Raw genomic sequence first — 15,763 nt, 5'->3', positions numbered from 1 at the left:
GATAATATATATCCTCATGTAATTTAAATGATATTGGTGAAATATTTTGAAATTTGTTTTCACCAGCCATTCCAAAGTTGATTACTAGTAGACATGTAAGAGAAACCAGTTTTGGTGCTTCAGATCAATTATCTAGAAGAAAAGAATGCAATAGATAACAAATACTAGCAGATGCAATTAGATCAAATCAGAGAAGAGATTGTTCCATGAGGTATTTTGTGATTGTTATATTTTCAGTAGCCTCAGTTGCATGTTTACAAGATGGGATGAAACAATCACGCTTTACAATGTGGTAAAAAGTAGAATTGGTGAGATGAGGTGTTGGTTGAGAAGCAACCAACATGATTAATGCAATTGATGGAACAATTCAATGTAAAATATAGCTCATTCATTAATGCATGTGAAAAATAAATAATCGCAATCATGATTGAACAAATTTAATTGGTGCAATCTTACATATGCTATAATCTGGAACAAGATTCACGTTAAGTTTATGTGGGTTTTTGAATTTCTTTTGGTTTTTGAATTTGGGGAATCGAGTGGCAAACAGGATGCAAGTCCTAGCAATAATGAGGATGAATAAATAAGTAAAATAATATTCATTACAACACATCTTTAGTCATTACAACATATAATACCACAAAAAAAAAAAAAAAAAAAAAAAACATAACATAACATAACATGTTAATATTAATAACTAGTACAAAATATCCATGACTAATATGTAGTTCCTATGCCTCACTATGTAGTTGCCATAAGTGCTCAACAAGATCCAACTGGAGTTGAGAATGAGTTTCCCTGTCTCTAATGGAATGATGGCGTTGAATGAACTCATTAAAATCATTTGTAGCCCCAAGTGTCACTGGTTCAAGTGGTTCATTGAGTTGTTCATACTCAAAGTCTTCTTCTCCATTATTAGTTCGCTCATCTTCAACGATCATATTATGTAGAATTACACATGCCATCATTATGTCTTTAAGTGTTTCAAGTTTCCAAAATCGTGCAGGTCCACGTACTATTGCAAATCGTGCTTGAAGTACTCCAAACGCCCGCTCTAGATCTTTCCTCGCCGACTCTTGGGCTGTAGCAAAGTGTTTTCTCTTATTTCCTCGTGGAGATGAAATTGTTTTTACAAAAGTTGCCCACTGTGGATATATGCCATCAGCGAGGTAGTATCCCATATTATAGTTATGACCATTAACAGTGTAGTTAACAGGAGGAGTACGTCCTTGAGCGAGATCAGAAAATATAAATGACCTTTCCAGCACTTTTATATCATTATGAGACCCAGGTAAACCAAAAAAAGCGTGCCATATCCAAAGATCATATGAAGCCACTGCTTCCAAAATAATAGTTGGTTCGTGAAAATGACCAGAATACATACCTTGCCATGAAGCTGGACAATTTTTCCATTTCCAGTGCATGCAATCAATGCTCCCTAACATGTATGGAAATCCACGGTTTTTGCCTTCCGCTAACAATCTAGCGATGTCTTCATTGTTGGGTGACCTTAAGTATTTTTCTGAAAAAATTGAAATCACCGCTTGAACAAACCTTTTAAGACTCTTAAGGACAGTGGCTTCTCCAATCTTCAAGTATTCATCCATAAAGTCAGCTGTAACACCATATGCAAGCATCCTAAGTGCGGCTGTAATTTTCTGAATGGAAGTAAATCCAAGCTTTTGGGCACCATCTCTTCTTTGGACAAAATACGGATCATGGGCTTCAACCGCAAATTGAATACGGCAAAAAAGATCACGACTCATTCGAAATCTCCTTCGAAAATATTTGTGAGGATATATTGGTGGTTCAGCAAAATAGTCACGAAAAAGATCTGCCCCGGCTTGTAAGCGATCACGCCGGATGAATGTGCGACGTTTTTTAGAACGACCATGTGATGCTGATATTTCTTCTTCCATTGCAAGATTTGCAATTATCTCTAACTCTTCATCAGAGTCTGACTCCATAAGAATCATTTTGTAAAAGGAAGAACGAGCCATAACAAGAAAACAAAGATTGAGAGTCAATGTGAGTTTTGCTGAGTTCTTTAGGAGAGTTGAGTTGAAGAACACTTTGAGTTTTGGTGAGTTTAATTTGTTGTGTTTAAATTCAAGACTTCGACTGGTTTTGTATACAAATTTGTCTTGTCTCATTTATTATCAATAAATTTCTCTTTAATCTTTGTTGGCTCCGCAGGTTGTTGAAGAGTTTAAATTTACTGGTTGATGGTTTAATTGGCGCGTCATGACTGGTAGTTGGCATGTTTGGCTTTAAACATTAATGTTGAGTGGCAAAAACAAAAGAAAAAAAAAATGTTGGGCGTTGGCATGTTTGGCTTTAAACATTAATGTTGTGTGGCAAAAAAAAAAAAAAAAAAAAAAAAAAACAATGATGGACGTTGGCATGTCTGGTTCTAAACATTAATGTTGAGTGGCAAAAAAATAATAAAAAAGAAAAAGAAAAGGAAGCAATGCTGGACGTTGGCTATGAAGGTTGAAGAATTTAAACTTACTGGTTGATGGTGTAATTGAAGTGGCATGGTTGGTAGTTGGCATGTCTGGTAGTTGGCATGTTTGCCTTTAAACATTAATGTTGTGTGGCAAAAAAAAAAATTAAAAAACAAAAAAAAAATGCTGGACGTTGGCGTGTTTGACTCTAAACATTAATGTTGAGTGGCAAAATAATAATAATAAAAAAAAAAAAAGAAAAAAAAAAAAGAATGCTGGACGTTGATGGTTTAATTAAAGTGGGTGGATATATGGTTTAATGAAAGCGGTGCGGTGGTAGTTGGTTTCAATTTAAACATTAATGTTGAGTGGCCAAAAAAAAAAAAAACTGCTGAACGTTGGATGAAGAGAGTTGGCTAGTTGTTAGTGCAATTTTGATGTTAATGAAAGTAGTTAGTTAAAGTAGTTATTCTCATAACCAATAAAAAATAATATATAGTTAAAATAGAGAAATATTTGGAGAGTTTGATGTAGGAGCTACTTTAAAAGTGATGGATAAAATAAGAAAAGTAGATTGTTTGGCTTAAATTTGGAAAAAAATTTGGAGAGCTTGATAATGATGCTCTTAACACTCAGTGGAGAAGGAACCCCGGTAAAGGATGCTTGGTGTACACCAGAATAAAAGCTGCAACAAGATTTGAGAATCTCCGTACACTAAAATAAAGTGTTCCAACTATATGGCGATTTGCTGCGTAAGAAGCAGAAAAGCCAAAAATTAGACCTATGAACCAAAAGGAGACGGCAACGACAACAGCACATGCATCACCAACATGCCATAAAAGCGTGTGGTGTGCACACGTAATGGTGGGAGGACGTCGATTGAAGCAACGGAGGCCGTCACTAAAAGAAGTAGATCTGACTTCCATGTTGAAAATAAAAGGGAGATAAATAAAAACAATATGACAAAACGGAAAAGAAGACTAGAGAATGGAATGGGGATAGGGCAAAAGGAATGAGACAAGATACATACCTCCTACTATGGTAGCACTCACGAATGAGGTGGCAGAAATCTCACAGAGAAATGATATTTTCCTCGTAGAGGTTTTTAGAGCTTCTCTCTTATTTTTAAGAGAGGGAAGTGGTAAGTGTACTTTTTCATGCTCTTTAGAAATATTTTAAATTTGAGTTATTTGTTAATATTTTTATTTTGAGAAAAGAGATAAAACAAAAATTTCAATAAACAGAGCCTCTATTTGCCCAATAATTTCCTTACAACCACCTCCAAAATCCAACTTAATGCTTCTTGAGACGAAGTCACAAATGCCTTGTAATAAACAAATTAAAAAAAAAAACCATCGTATATTTGAATTATTCATAATAGTTTTCACATGGCCAGTGAAATAAGATGCTCTCAATTTCGATGAATTTTATGTTTTAAATTTGTTATATTTTATTTAATGGTGTACATAATATTATCACATTTAAAAAATTTAAATGATGTGTCGACCTATTTATCACGTGGCAATATATATAAAATTTTATGAAATCTAATATATACTATAAAATAAAATAAAGTGAAATCGACCCAACCCTTTTCCGGTAATGGCCTCAGCCCGAAGGCTTTTCCATGAGGTGGGCCGGGCCCCACAAGAATGGGCATCTACGTACATTTGAACAATTCCAACAGCACGTGACCCACGTGGACCTTTGTCAGCCCCCATGACGGCATGACCATCCCCAATCCGACGGCCCCAGTTCAAAGTTCATTCCCCACCTGATCCAGCGGCTTCAGAAACTTAGAAAACAAAAATGAAAATTGAAGGAAAAAAAAAGGAAGAAAAAAAGCCTTTTCCCTTTTAATACATAGCCTGAACCAAAAGCACATTTTTTTTTTTTTTTTGGGAAAAGAAACCCTAAAATCTCTTCCTTTTTCCTCTTTCGCTTTTCGAAGAAACTCCCAATTTTCCCAATCATGAACGGAACGAAACGTTTTGGCGTGCCCGACTCGAACCCCGACACGAACGACTCGGCCGTGAGTACCCGATGCTCCCAAAATCCCTAATTCGATTTGCTCAATTATTGATTTTGCGTAATCTTTAATTTTACATGTTTTTCGCTCTGGTTTTTTACCACGAAAAAAAATGAACTAAAATTTTGAATTTTTTTCAATAAATTTATTGAGCTGAGTAATGATTATTTGGATCAAGTTTGAATTTTGTTTGCAGAATAGTAAATATTCGAGGAATATACAGCGTGAAAAATTCAAATTTTTGGTGTTTTCTTACTGGAATATTTATTTTGTTAGCTGCCAAGTTGAGGGTTTCATGGTTTAGCTTAATTGAAGTATGGTTTGTTGAATGGTGATTGGGTTTAATTATGGTTCTGGGAGGTTCCGAAGTGTTCATATTGGGTGCTTTTTTGGTAGTAAATTGTAGGGACAAGTGTAGAATATTAACCCCAGTTATCCACTTTGGTGTTATTTTGAGCAAGACTGAGAAAATGAAGTGAAGGAAACCGGGAAGTAAAACAATGGCGAAGGTGAGATTTACGTGCTTCACTCACGACTGATATGGGTGTTGGAAAAGTAGTTCATTCTTGCTAACTTGGGTTTAGATTTATAAGTCTTTTTGATGGGTTATTGAAAAATTTTGAGGGATAGAAGGATTTGATGTTGGTTATTGGAGAAGTGGTTTGTTTCTGCAGAAATACTTGTACAACCTCACATCTCTATACCATGCAGTTCCACCTCATGCTGTGACTTTGCCATGCAATTCCACCTCGTGCTGTGTCTGTGATCACGAGCTCTTGAAGATAATGTAGCTATTTGGAAGATGAGAAAGCTAAATTGAATTGTCGCTGGAAAAATTCCCATGGCATTCTTTTTTTAAATGGTCCTTCTTTTAGCTTTCAGTTAGACTCTTCCACCAACTCTCAAAATGAGCACGTCTGTTGGAACTTAAAAAAAGAAAAAAGAAAAGTGACGTGATTGTGTCTTCCGTAGACAGAAGCGGCTGTTGGTGGTTCACTGTGACACATTTTGAAATCAGTAATTTTTTTATTTTTATTTAAAAAAAAAGAAAGAAATAGAAACGTGGATGTGCTTTTTTTGGTTTGTCTTCTTTGTGTGTGTGTGTGTGTATCCACTTTTCTTTTATGTGGTTTTGTCTGTCATGACTGTGTGGAGGCTTATTATAGTTTCTGTATTTCAATGTTGTGCAGTTCCGGAAAAAAAGAGTAATGGAAGGATCTATATTTGATGTTCACAGGACAGAATCATCTCAGCAGTTGACATCAACAACTACGTTGGATATGCAGCAGGCTAAGTCATCTCGGCAGCATGTGAGAGCTCTAAATACCCAGTTTGCAAGGTCCATCTTTCTCATATCTGGTCTTTTTCTTTTTCCTTCTTTTCCCACTTTGACAATGGCATTCATCATGTAGCATATGGCTATTCCATTTCTTTGGTCAGTACTGGCGGAGTGATTAGTCCTTTTGTTACTCACAGCAGTTAATGTTCTGCAACTTTACCATGGTGATATAAAATAATTTATATAATCATGACTTGATATCTTTTGTATTCTACGAAATTTCCGTAATACTTCCATGTTCTAATGGTTTAGTTATATTTCCTGTTGTTAATATTTGGTCCTTCATTGTTCTTGATCTTATGTAGCCTGCAGAATCTATTCTGATTTCCCATGATACAATGCCTGTATTTGTTTATTGTGAACAGTTGGGTGCAAACACAATTGAAGAACCATCCTGATGAACTTTGGGAAGATGGTGTCCGGGACTACCTAGCTCATGCTTCGAACATTATGGTAATTCTAAACAAATTTTTATCTATTTGAAAGTTGGTACTTTTTCTTTGTATTCCATTTTTGTAGTATCTAGATATTTCTATTATCTTAATATCTTTGGGTCCATTCGATGGTTGAAGAAGTGTATTTTACAAAAGCTAATTTGGAGGGTTCATTTGCTATCTTTACTGAATTCACTTTTATGTTAACTGTGAGTGTAATTACATACATTTGTGCATGTTATCGTGATACTGTATGTATGCATGTAACATGTATTTAGAAATTCATTAGTTTTTCATATTATTATTGTCTTTGGTGACCAACCTTTTTAAATGTCCTTCATTCGTTTTCTAATGCACACATATACTTAGATTTGAAGATAATTATACCCATCTTTTTTGCAGACTTGGTTGCTCTATTGTCTCTCATATTCTTTGCGATCGACCATTGTTGCTTAGGAAATGCACTCATACCATTAGAAGATTGAACATGCAATATATATTACACTAGGAGCAGTTTGTTTTAAAGTGTTACTATGGCCAATTCCAAAGTAGCCCTAAAGTCTAGTCTCTTTTACTTTTTGAGGGAAAGTCCACATCTAGAGATTGAACCTGGATGTTTGCCACTTTGCCCCATACTAAGTCTGGTTCTTCAACTCAAACCCTTATTACTTTTGTTTAACCGTGGAGAATAGCTATAAGTAGGAGGCATTGACAAAAAAAAAATTAGGCTGTTTTTAATTGTAAACAATTCATTCTTTTTTCTTTTTCTTTTGGGATTGGGATTTTTTTTTTCTGGGGGGAGGGGGGGGGGGGGGGGGGGTTGGCTTTGGCTATAAATTTGCTAACTTAAAAACATAATTTATATTCAACCTATTTTTCAGGAGAAGTTTAGTGATGTTGTCAACTGGCTTAAAGTAAATGCAGCAAAAGGGGGTAGCTTGTCTGGTGCGGAATCTCGAACCGCTGAAAATAAAATGGTGCCTGAAACCAAGAATAGTGGGATAAATTTACCTCAAGAGAAAGCTGGATTTAGTCCATCGGGTACCACAAGCTTTCCAACATCATGGGGTGCTGGAGTATTCTCCAATAGTCAAAGCTCTGGGTTTACTCCTTTGAGCACACCGACACCATTTGCAACTTCATTGAGCTCTGGAGTATTTTCAAATAGTCAAACCCCTGGGTCTACTCAAGCAGGAACAGCTACACTGTTTTCAAATTCATTTAAATCAGGAGTATTTTCGAACAGTCAAAACCCTGGATCTTCTCTAGCAGGAACAACCACAACCTTTGCAAAATCATTGAGCTCTGGAGTATTTTCAAATAGTGAAACCTCTAGATCTACTCCAGCAGGCACAACCACAACTTTTGCAACTTCATTGAGCTCTGGAGCATTTTCAAAGAGTCAAAGCCTTGGGTTTACTACCGCGGGTACAACTGCAAGCTTTGCGACTTCATGGAGCTCTGGAGTATCTTCGAACATTCAAACTCCTGTCTTGTTTGGTGGTATTATTCTATTTGATTTTAACAAAATGTTTTCTATAATCTCTGATGGAAGCGATATGATTATGGTAGCTTTACTCTGTTAAGTTTAAAAGAGTACATATACAATAGAATTTTTTTTTAAAAAAAATGTTGGTGCTCAAAATTCATTTCACTCCTAAGTGGAACCTAAATTAAGTAATATGTATATATATATATAATGTTGGAAGTGAAAATATTTTAGTATAAGTTTTAGAAGATACTGTGATTGTGATAGTGAACTAGACTAAAGTAGGGCTCAAATTAATAATTCTAGTGAGCCCTTTTAATATACTATATACACCTTGATGTCATAGGGTAAAGGTAGGTAGTCGCTAAAGTTATGATTTGTTCTAATCTGAAGCTTAAACTGGTTGAAAATTTTATGTTTATCATCATTGACTTCCGTGAATTAAAGTGACTTCCATGCCTTAGTGCTTCACAAAGAGTTAATCCAACCCAGTACCTTTCTGGTAATGAACATTTTGGTTATTAGATAAAAAAGAATGCGATTTTTTGAGTAAATAAGCCATTAGAACTTAGTTAAAAGCTCAGGAAACTAACTGATATCCTTAATTATCTCTATCAGCTGTTCCATTGTTTAATCCAGAGCTGTATGTGCTACTTTGATGAGATTGAAGTGAGTTTGTCATTCTACATTTTATCTTTTCAGGGAGTCAAAGTTCAGTCACTGCTATTCAAAGTTTGGTTCCCACAAACCGTGATGCTTCAGACGAAGCAGATGGTGGTGAGACAATGGAATTTTCACTCTTCTTTTGTCTTCTAAATTTAAGTTCAATAATACTCTCTCCATCCCATGTTGATGGTCATGTTTAGAAAATCCAACTTTATAAGGGAAATCATTTAATGCATTGTCCTTCAATAAAATGAGGCATAACTTTCCAAAAACTTCCCTCCTTAATTTAAACTCAACTAAAGCAAATGAAAAAATGGGAATTGACTTTTTAAATAAACTAAGGGGTAAGCTATTAAAATTGTGTTCATTGATTTTTTAAAATGGACAATATTTTGGGACCCATAATGAAATAGAAGACCAACAATATGGAATGGAGGGAGTAGTTTTTTAGAGCTCTTTTTAAGCCATTTATCAATAAGCACAATGATTAACCATACTCTTGCTATGCAGTTTGTGCTTGTTTTCTCAATAGTACTACCTGGTTGTTTAAATCAGATTTCTATTTCGGTCTAATATGTGTGACTTAGTTCAACATGTTATGTTTATATGCAATTACATTATTAAATGGGCTGTTCAGTTTATATTTCAAAAGTTTATGTGAAGGGGGTTTAATTCAATACTTGGCTTATTGTGGATAAGAGGAGAAATATTGTTCTAATTGAAAATCATCTTAATGTTGGTTCCTTTTTTAAAAAACTTGAAGAGGATGGCGGGCTTGATGCGACTTGAGAGCATGTAGGAACTAGCTATGGTTATGAATGGAGAATAACCAGAATAGGGGGAGAGTATAATAAAAAAGAAAATATCTGAATTACTCAACAATATAATCTCTTTGTTGTGACGTGTGTGGAACAAGCAATCTCTAGTAGTCAATTTATCTTCACTTTCTAAGTCGCTTGATAAAATCATTGTGCTAGTTTTCCAGTAACATGAAGGCAGTTTCTTACCTTGCTAAATTTGGAGTTTACTGAATGGATGAACACTTCTCTATATGCTTTTTCTTTTTTCTGTTGCAATTTTTCTGAATTACTCAACAATATAATCTCTTTGTTGTGACGTGTGTGGAACAAGCAATCTCTAGTAGTCAATTTATCTTCACTTTCTAAGTCACTTGATAAAATCATTGTGCTAGTTTTCCAGTAACATGAAGGCAGTTTCTTACCTTGCTAAATTTGGAGTTTACTGAATGGATGAACACTTCTCTATATGCTTTTTCTTTTTTCTGTTGCAATTTTTTTATTTATTTTTCTTTTATTTTTTATAAGTAATCGAGATATCATTAAAAGCGAAAGGCTTCCCTATTTACACAAGAAGTGTACAAGAGAAGCCACCTACATAAGCAGCTGTCCAAAGTTACAAAGTTTTGAAAAATAAAGACTTAATTTACTCCAAAGTCTTCTTGCGGTTCTCAAAACTTTTATCATTTCTTTCCTTCCTAGACATCATAAAGGCACGAGGGCTCCATCTTTCACACAACCGCACTTTGAGTGTTGCTAGCAGTCTACTAACAAGCATACAAATCGATTACTCGTCTAAGCATAACCCAAGAGAATCCAAATTGATTGAATAAAATATTCCAAATTGCATAAGCAACCTCACAATGACGAAAAAGATGGTCCACGAACCTTTTGCACATACAACACCTATCGGCCACAATCACACGTTGCGTCTAGAGATTGTCCATGGTAAGGATCTTTTCTAGGGCTGCCAAGCACACAAAAAAAGGCCACCCTCAACGGACCCTTAGTTTGCCAAAAACTCTTCCAAGGGAAGCACAAACCATCACGACATCCCATGACATTGTAGAAGGATTTAAGATCAAACAACCCTCTTTTGGAAGGGACCGATCACAACTTGTCTTCTCCCTCCCGTCTTATTCTCACTAAATACAACATCTTGAAGAATGAGGCAAAGGCATCCACTTCCTAATTATGAGCTGCTCTAGCAAAGGTCACGTTCTACTGAATGGCACCTCCAGAAAATTTCACGTGAGCCGCAATAAAAGCATCATTTGCGCAAGCAATACCAAATGAGACTGGAAAGGCATCGTTAAGGGTCATATCCTCACACCAAAGTTCATGCCAGAATCTAACTTTTGAGCCATCTTTCACCTCAAATCTAGTGTGATTGTTACTACAAAACTTTCCCCAACCCCTCCTAATATTCTTCCATAAACTCACCCCATACGCCCCAACAGGCTCACTAGAATATCACCCTCCCCACGAACTTCCATATTTAGAGTCCACCATCATTCTCCACCAAGCATCTTTCTCAAACCCATAGTGTCAGAGCCATTTACCTACGAGAGCATGATTGAACCTCAGCAAGTTCCTAATCCCCAACACTTCCTCAAAGATCGTCGTACAAACCTTGGGATAACTCTTCACCTAGCCCACCTCATAAGAAATCACACTGGAGCTTCTCAATATGGTTTGCAACACTTGTAGGGAGAGGAAAGAGGGAGATGAATTACGTAGGTAAGTTGGATAGGGTGCTCTTGATAAGGATAATCCCACCACCCTTAGACAAAAACAACATTTTCCAACTAGCCAACCTACGATCTATCTTCTCAACAACACCGTCCTATATATGCTTGACCTTATAGGACGCCACCAAAGGGAGGTCAAGATACTTTAGGGGCAAGGACGCAACCCCACAACCTAGAATCTCAGCCAACCCAACCACATTATTAACATTTCCCACCATAACCAATTCCGACTTGGCTAAGTTCGGCTTCAGACCTGACACAGCTTTAAAACATAAGAATAAGCTCCGGAAATTGCAAAGATGATTTGGGTCGGCCCCACAGAAAAGAAAGGTATCACCAACAAACAGATGATGAGAAATATCAAACACCATGTCCCCACAGAGAAGCCAGACAACAAACCTTCACTCACTGCAATTGAAATCATCATATCCAACACCTCCATCACTATGACAAACAGTAAATAAGACAAAGGGTTTCCTTGCCTCAAGCCCCAAGAGCTACAAAAAAAGCCCGTGGGAGAGCTGTTCACCAAAACCGAGAAACGCACTGAGGAAATACAATGAGCAGTCCAAGAGCACATTTTCAGTATGTATAACAAGAAATCCCAATTAACATGATCATAACTTTTTTTAAAATCCTTTTTACAGATAACCCTTGTTTCTCCAGATCTCAATCTATTACCAAGGCATTCATGGGCAATAAGAATAGGATCTAGGATCTGCATATCTTGGATGAATGCATTTTGTGACTTAGAAATAAGCTTCTCCAATACCATCTTAAGCTTGTTCGCAAGAATCTTGTAAATGCTACCCACTAGACTGATTGGGTGAAAATCCTTAGGGTCAACAGCCCCTAGAATCTTCAGAATGAGCACGAGGAACGTAGCATTAAGGCTTCTCTCAAACATACCACTTGCATGGAAATCAAGAAAGACCTTCATGATGTCCTCTTTCAAAACAACCCAAAAAGCTTGGAAGAATGCCATAGAGTAACCATCAGAGCCCAGGGCCCTTTCACCATTCATTGCTATCACAACCGCCCACACCTCCCTTTCCTCAAAGGCTCTCTCCAGCCAACTAGCCTCCGCCTCATCAATAGAACAAAGGAAAGACCGTCCACCACAAGCCTCCAACTGAACTGCTTGGTAAACAACTTATAAAACTTAACACTGTGCTTGTTGATCTCCAATCAGCTGGTAGAAATTGTGCCATCAATCAACAAAAAGCCAATGGTTTTCCTTCTTCTGTTGGAGTTGGCCATTGGGTGAAAAAACTCCATGCACTTATCACGCTCCTTGAGCCACAAGATCCTATATTTTTGCCTCCAACTCACTTCCTCCATGAGAGTGGATCTTTATAATTCGCTAACAATTTCTGCCTTCTTTGTACTCTCCTCGCTGCTGCAAGTTGGAAGCCCCCAAATAAACAATTGAGTTTACTGTTGAAATTTTCTTCATTTGTGTGAAAAGAAGATTTCTTATTTGGTTTTGGAAATGAAGGGATAAAACTTCATGCCTCTTTGAATTCTTATGTTTGGTTTAAACCGGAGTTCTGGTAGGAATTTTGCTTAGTTTGTTATCCAGTTTCTTTTTCAACTAGGGGGTATGTATAATGGGAGATATAGCTTTTGTTCTTTCATATGAGGTGTTATGTTGGTTCACCTTCATGATTTGCCCATTTATTGTCGGAATCCAGTCCTTATTTGCCATGTATGTAGAACTTTTAATTTGATGGTGATATTTTTAAGAAACATAGACTTTTTCTTCTTTTGCCTTTTTTTTTGAGATATATAATGAATTTTCTTCTTTTTATAGAAAATGAGTTGGAGCAGCCTAGCAGCCCATCTGTGAAAAAATCTGAAGAGAAGGGTATAGTTGTAGTTCATGAAGTCAAGTGCAAGCTTTATGTAAAGGTATTCAGTTTTGAAAACCTTTTTTTGATATGTAAAATCACAACTTGTGCACCCGCATGGGATGGAACCCATGACCCCACCCTCAATTTCTTACTTAAGTGGGGAGGCAATGCCAATTGGTCCAAGGACCAGTATCTTCAGTTGTGAAAACTTATATGATATCATCTTATCGAGACAGCATCTATAGCTTTCTTAGTTAGCTTTAATTTATGCTGTTCGGCCTTATTTTGCATGTTTAGAAAAAGCAATATTCTTACTATATATGCCATATGTCTCATTGCTACATGTATTTAATTTTTATCAGAATAAATATTTCCATTTTGAATTTGTGCAAATGACAATTTGAGGTCATGTCATTTTGTTAATATCATCAATGAACTTTGTTTTAAATTTAACTATTTTAGTGGTGAGACAAGAAGACAGTGCATACTTGATATGTATGCAAGCTTGCTTTGTCCTGTCAGGGTTCACGCAAACCCAATTTAAGGGCGTAGTAGCTCATCCCTTGGCTAGAACTACTATCAATTGATGCTGATGTTTCTGTTGCGTATTACAGTACTGCAGTTAGATTCATGCCTATATACCTTAATCGGTTTCATATACGTCATGGTGAAATCAAAGGGAGGACTGACTGTGCTTTTAAAAAAAGAGCCATTAATATGTATGCATCACTAGTGATATTTATCATAATGGATGATTAGATGGAGGGCTGTCTGAGCCCATAAACCAGGCTATAGAAATGTTCCATGTCTCAACGCTGACTTGCCTTCACAAACTTGCTTATAATCGAACAGTTTGCTCCTTGCTTTGTACATGTATACAAGTGTCTGTGTGAACATGCATATGTTTGTTGAAGGGAACCGGTTGTAAATGGTATAAGAGTGATCTGGCAGCTGGTCAGAAGTTTTATTGGGACTCATGTTGAGGCAACCATTAATTATGCGCTCCATATATTAACTGGGTGTGATAATGGTTCAATTTCCATCCTCTCCTCAAGTATGACTTTTAACGACGGAAATGAGTTGACCATGCTATTCCCATTTATTCACATATTCAGTTTCATGATGCTGTTGACAGTGAAGAAGGTTATATTGATGGGTACATCAATGATATGTTTTCACCTGATGGGTTGCATTCTGTTTAATGTGGATGAGTTGAGATCTTGCTATCTGCCTAGTGCCAATTTTTTTTTCATTTAAATTGTTCAGCCAAGTGATCCAGCAGATAGAGATGCATGGAAAGATAAAGGCATGGGGCAGCTTTACATTAAATGCAAAGAGGGTGTCGACAAGGGTACAAAAGAATCCAAACCAACCATTGTTGTTAGAAATGATGTATGTTTCCTTATTACTTTTGTTTTAAATATTAGGGTTGGCATGAAAAGTTTATATGAGAAAGGATTTTTTTTTTGCTTCTCACTTTTGTTTCTGCGCCGTTTGGAGTGTTAGATGTGAGAGTTAAAGTGTGAAATGGGAAACATTTTTGTTTTGTTGCTTGTGAAGTGGCAAGGTACACAAGCAACATATTGCTGGTACAGAAGCCCTGCAGGAGGGGGGGAGAAAATATATCCCACTCTAGCATGGTTATTTGTGCATTTGGACTCGTGTTTTTACTTTAAACCATATCAACTCTCAATTATTGTTAGAAAGAGTTTCACTTTCTATAGCCTTTACTATTTGCAGGTTGGGAAACTGCTGCTTAATGCTTTGCTGTATCCTGGCATCAAGACAAATTTACAGAAGAACTCCGTTGTTGCAATATTCCATTCTTTGGTAAATACGTGACGAAAGTACATATTTGCATATTTAATTAACATTTTTAGTTAGTTTAGCCGCAGTTGTCATGCATTTAAATAATACTAGAAGGCAGCCTTAGCCCTTATAGAGCACAGGATCAAATATCAAACCCTTTTATTTTCTATTTTGCTGTAAAAAGGAAGTCATGTATAATTGCTTTAGGCAGCATTTGGCTCCTAGGATATGGGCTGCAAGTAGTTTGGGAGCTCTTACCTTCTCCCGGTTGTTTCCTATTTGGATACCCTATAGAGCTCAGGATCAAATATTTTTATAAGGACCTTTTAGATATTATGACACCCAAGAAAAATTTATTATTTTTTATAACTTGAGATGTAAACATAAATTTGTCTTTTGCTATTGTCTCCTCAAGATACTTAAGATATAATTATATCTATTATTGTAATCTAATAACGTATAAATACATGTAGAAAAATATGCTCTAGGATGCTCACTGCTCTGAAGAAATTTCTACACTAGACGCACTTGCTCCTGCAATGGAACCTGCTTTATGTAAAATTTGGTTTATAATTCTGTTTCTTGTTCCCCCCCAAAAGAGATGAAAGATAACCGATGGTTTGTATGTGACTTGATATTCAAAGATGTGTTAATCAAATAAAGATGTGTGACTTGATAGTTATTGAAGCTGTTGTGGTGTAACTTATATCACGCATTGTGAAATGTTTGGTTTTGCTTGATTTTTGTAGGGCGATAATGATGGAAATGATGGTGGCAATAATAGCGTCGTTGCACGTACCTTCTTAATTAGGACAAGAACCGAGGAGGATCGAAATAAGCTGGCAACAGCCATTCAAGAGTATGCCCCTGCACCATGAAAACTACTGTAAGCAGCAGCTTATTGTATGGCATGGAGCTTCAACAATGTAATGTTAACCTGGGTGATAGCTCATTTTTCCTCATAAATTACCTTCTAAATTTTGCAAGGGGGTGGCTTGTCAGCCAGTTTTCTTTTGGGACTCCAGAACCAAGTGGGGAAATTCTTTTGTTTTCCTTCTTTTTTGTTAGTCTCTATGAATATATATGCATTTAAGAGGCCACTGTACTTGTACCATAAGAGAGGAATGAAAGTGATGTTTTGCTGCAAAA

At 36.4% G+C, this 15,763-nt stretch overlaps 2 protein-coding genes across 4 annotated transcripts; one reads left to right on the top strand and one right to left on the bottom strand.

Annotated features, from left to right (window-relative positions):
- Positions 1–731: 731 nt before the first annotated feature.
- On the bottom strand, positions 732–2,000 carry LOC133854595 (uncharacterized). Its single transcript, XM_062290834.1, has one exon. The coding sequence runs from the start codon at positions 1,998–2,000 to the stop codon at positions 732–734; it is 1,269 nt and encodes a 422-aa protein (XP_062146818.1).
- A 2,315-nt stretch (positions 2,001–4,315) lies between these two features.
- On the top strand, positions 4,316–15,763 carry LOC133854298 (nuclear pore complex protein NUP1). Of its 3 annotated transcripts, XM_062290426.1 has the most exons (10): positions 4,368–4,479; positions 4,873–4,985; positions 5,714–5,815; positions 6,181–6,268; positions 7,131–7,752; positions 8,441–8,515; positions 12,766–12,863; positions 14,072–14,197; positions 14,546–14,635; positions 15,364–15,763. In XM_062290426.1, the coding sequence occupies exons 3-10, from the start codon at positions 5,757–5,759 to the stop codon at positions 15,490–15,492; spliced, it is 1,287 nt and encodes a 428-aa protein (XP_062146410.1). In that variant the 5' UTR covers positions 4,368–4,479; positions 4,873–4,985; positions 5,714–5,756; the 3' UTR covers positions 15,493–15,763. The 3 variants fall into 3 exon arrangements, with proteins under 3 accessions (XP_062146409.1, XP_062146411.1, XP_062146410.1); XM_062290425.1 differs by lacking the exon at positions 4,873–4,985 and having other exon boundaries at positions 4,316–4,479; positions 5,667–5,815; XM_062290427.1 differs by lacking the exon at positions 4,873–4,985 and having other exon boundaries at positions 4,344–4,479.

The sequence above is a fragment of the Alnus glutinosa genome, chromosome 13 (assembly GCF_958979055.1).
Source record: "Alnus glutinosa chromosome 13, dhAlnGlut1.1, whole genome shotgun sequence".
Classification (NCBI taxonomy): domain Eukaryota; kingdom Viridiplantae; phylum Streptophyta; class Magnoliopsida; order Fagales; family Betulaceae; genus Alnus; species Alnus glutinosa.
This window is presented reverse-complemented; position numbering and strand designations above follow the sequence as displayed.

Excerpts from the sequence above, each read along its gene's own strand:
- LOC133854595 (XM_062290834.1), bottom strand. The coding sequence starts at position 2,000 with ATGGCTCGTTCTTCCTTTTACAAAATGATTCTTATGGAGTCAGACTCT.
- LOC133854298 (XM_062290425.1), top strand. The coding sequence starts at position 4,420 with ATGAACGGAACGAAACGTTTTGGCGTGCCCGACTCGAACCCCGACACG. Across the intron at positions 7,753-8,440 it reads AACTCCTGTCTTGTTTGGTG|GGAGTCAAAGTTCAGTCACT; the intron begins GTATTATTCTAT and ends TTATCTTTTCAG. Across the intron at positions 14,198-14,545 it reads CCATTGTTGTTAGAAATGAT|GTTGGGAAACTGCTGCTTAA; the intron begins GTATGTTTCCTT and ends TACTATTTGCAG.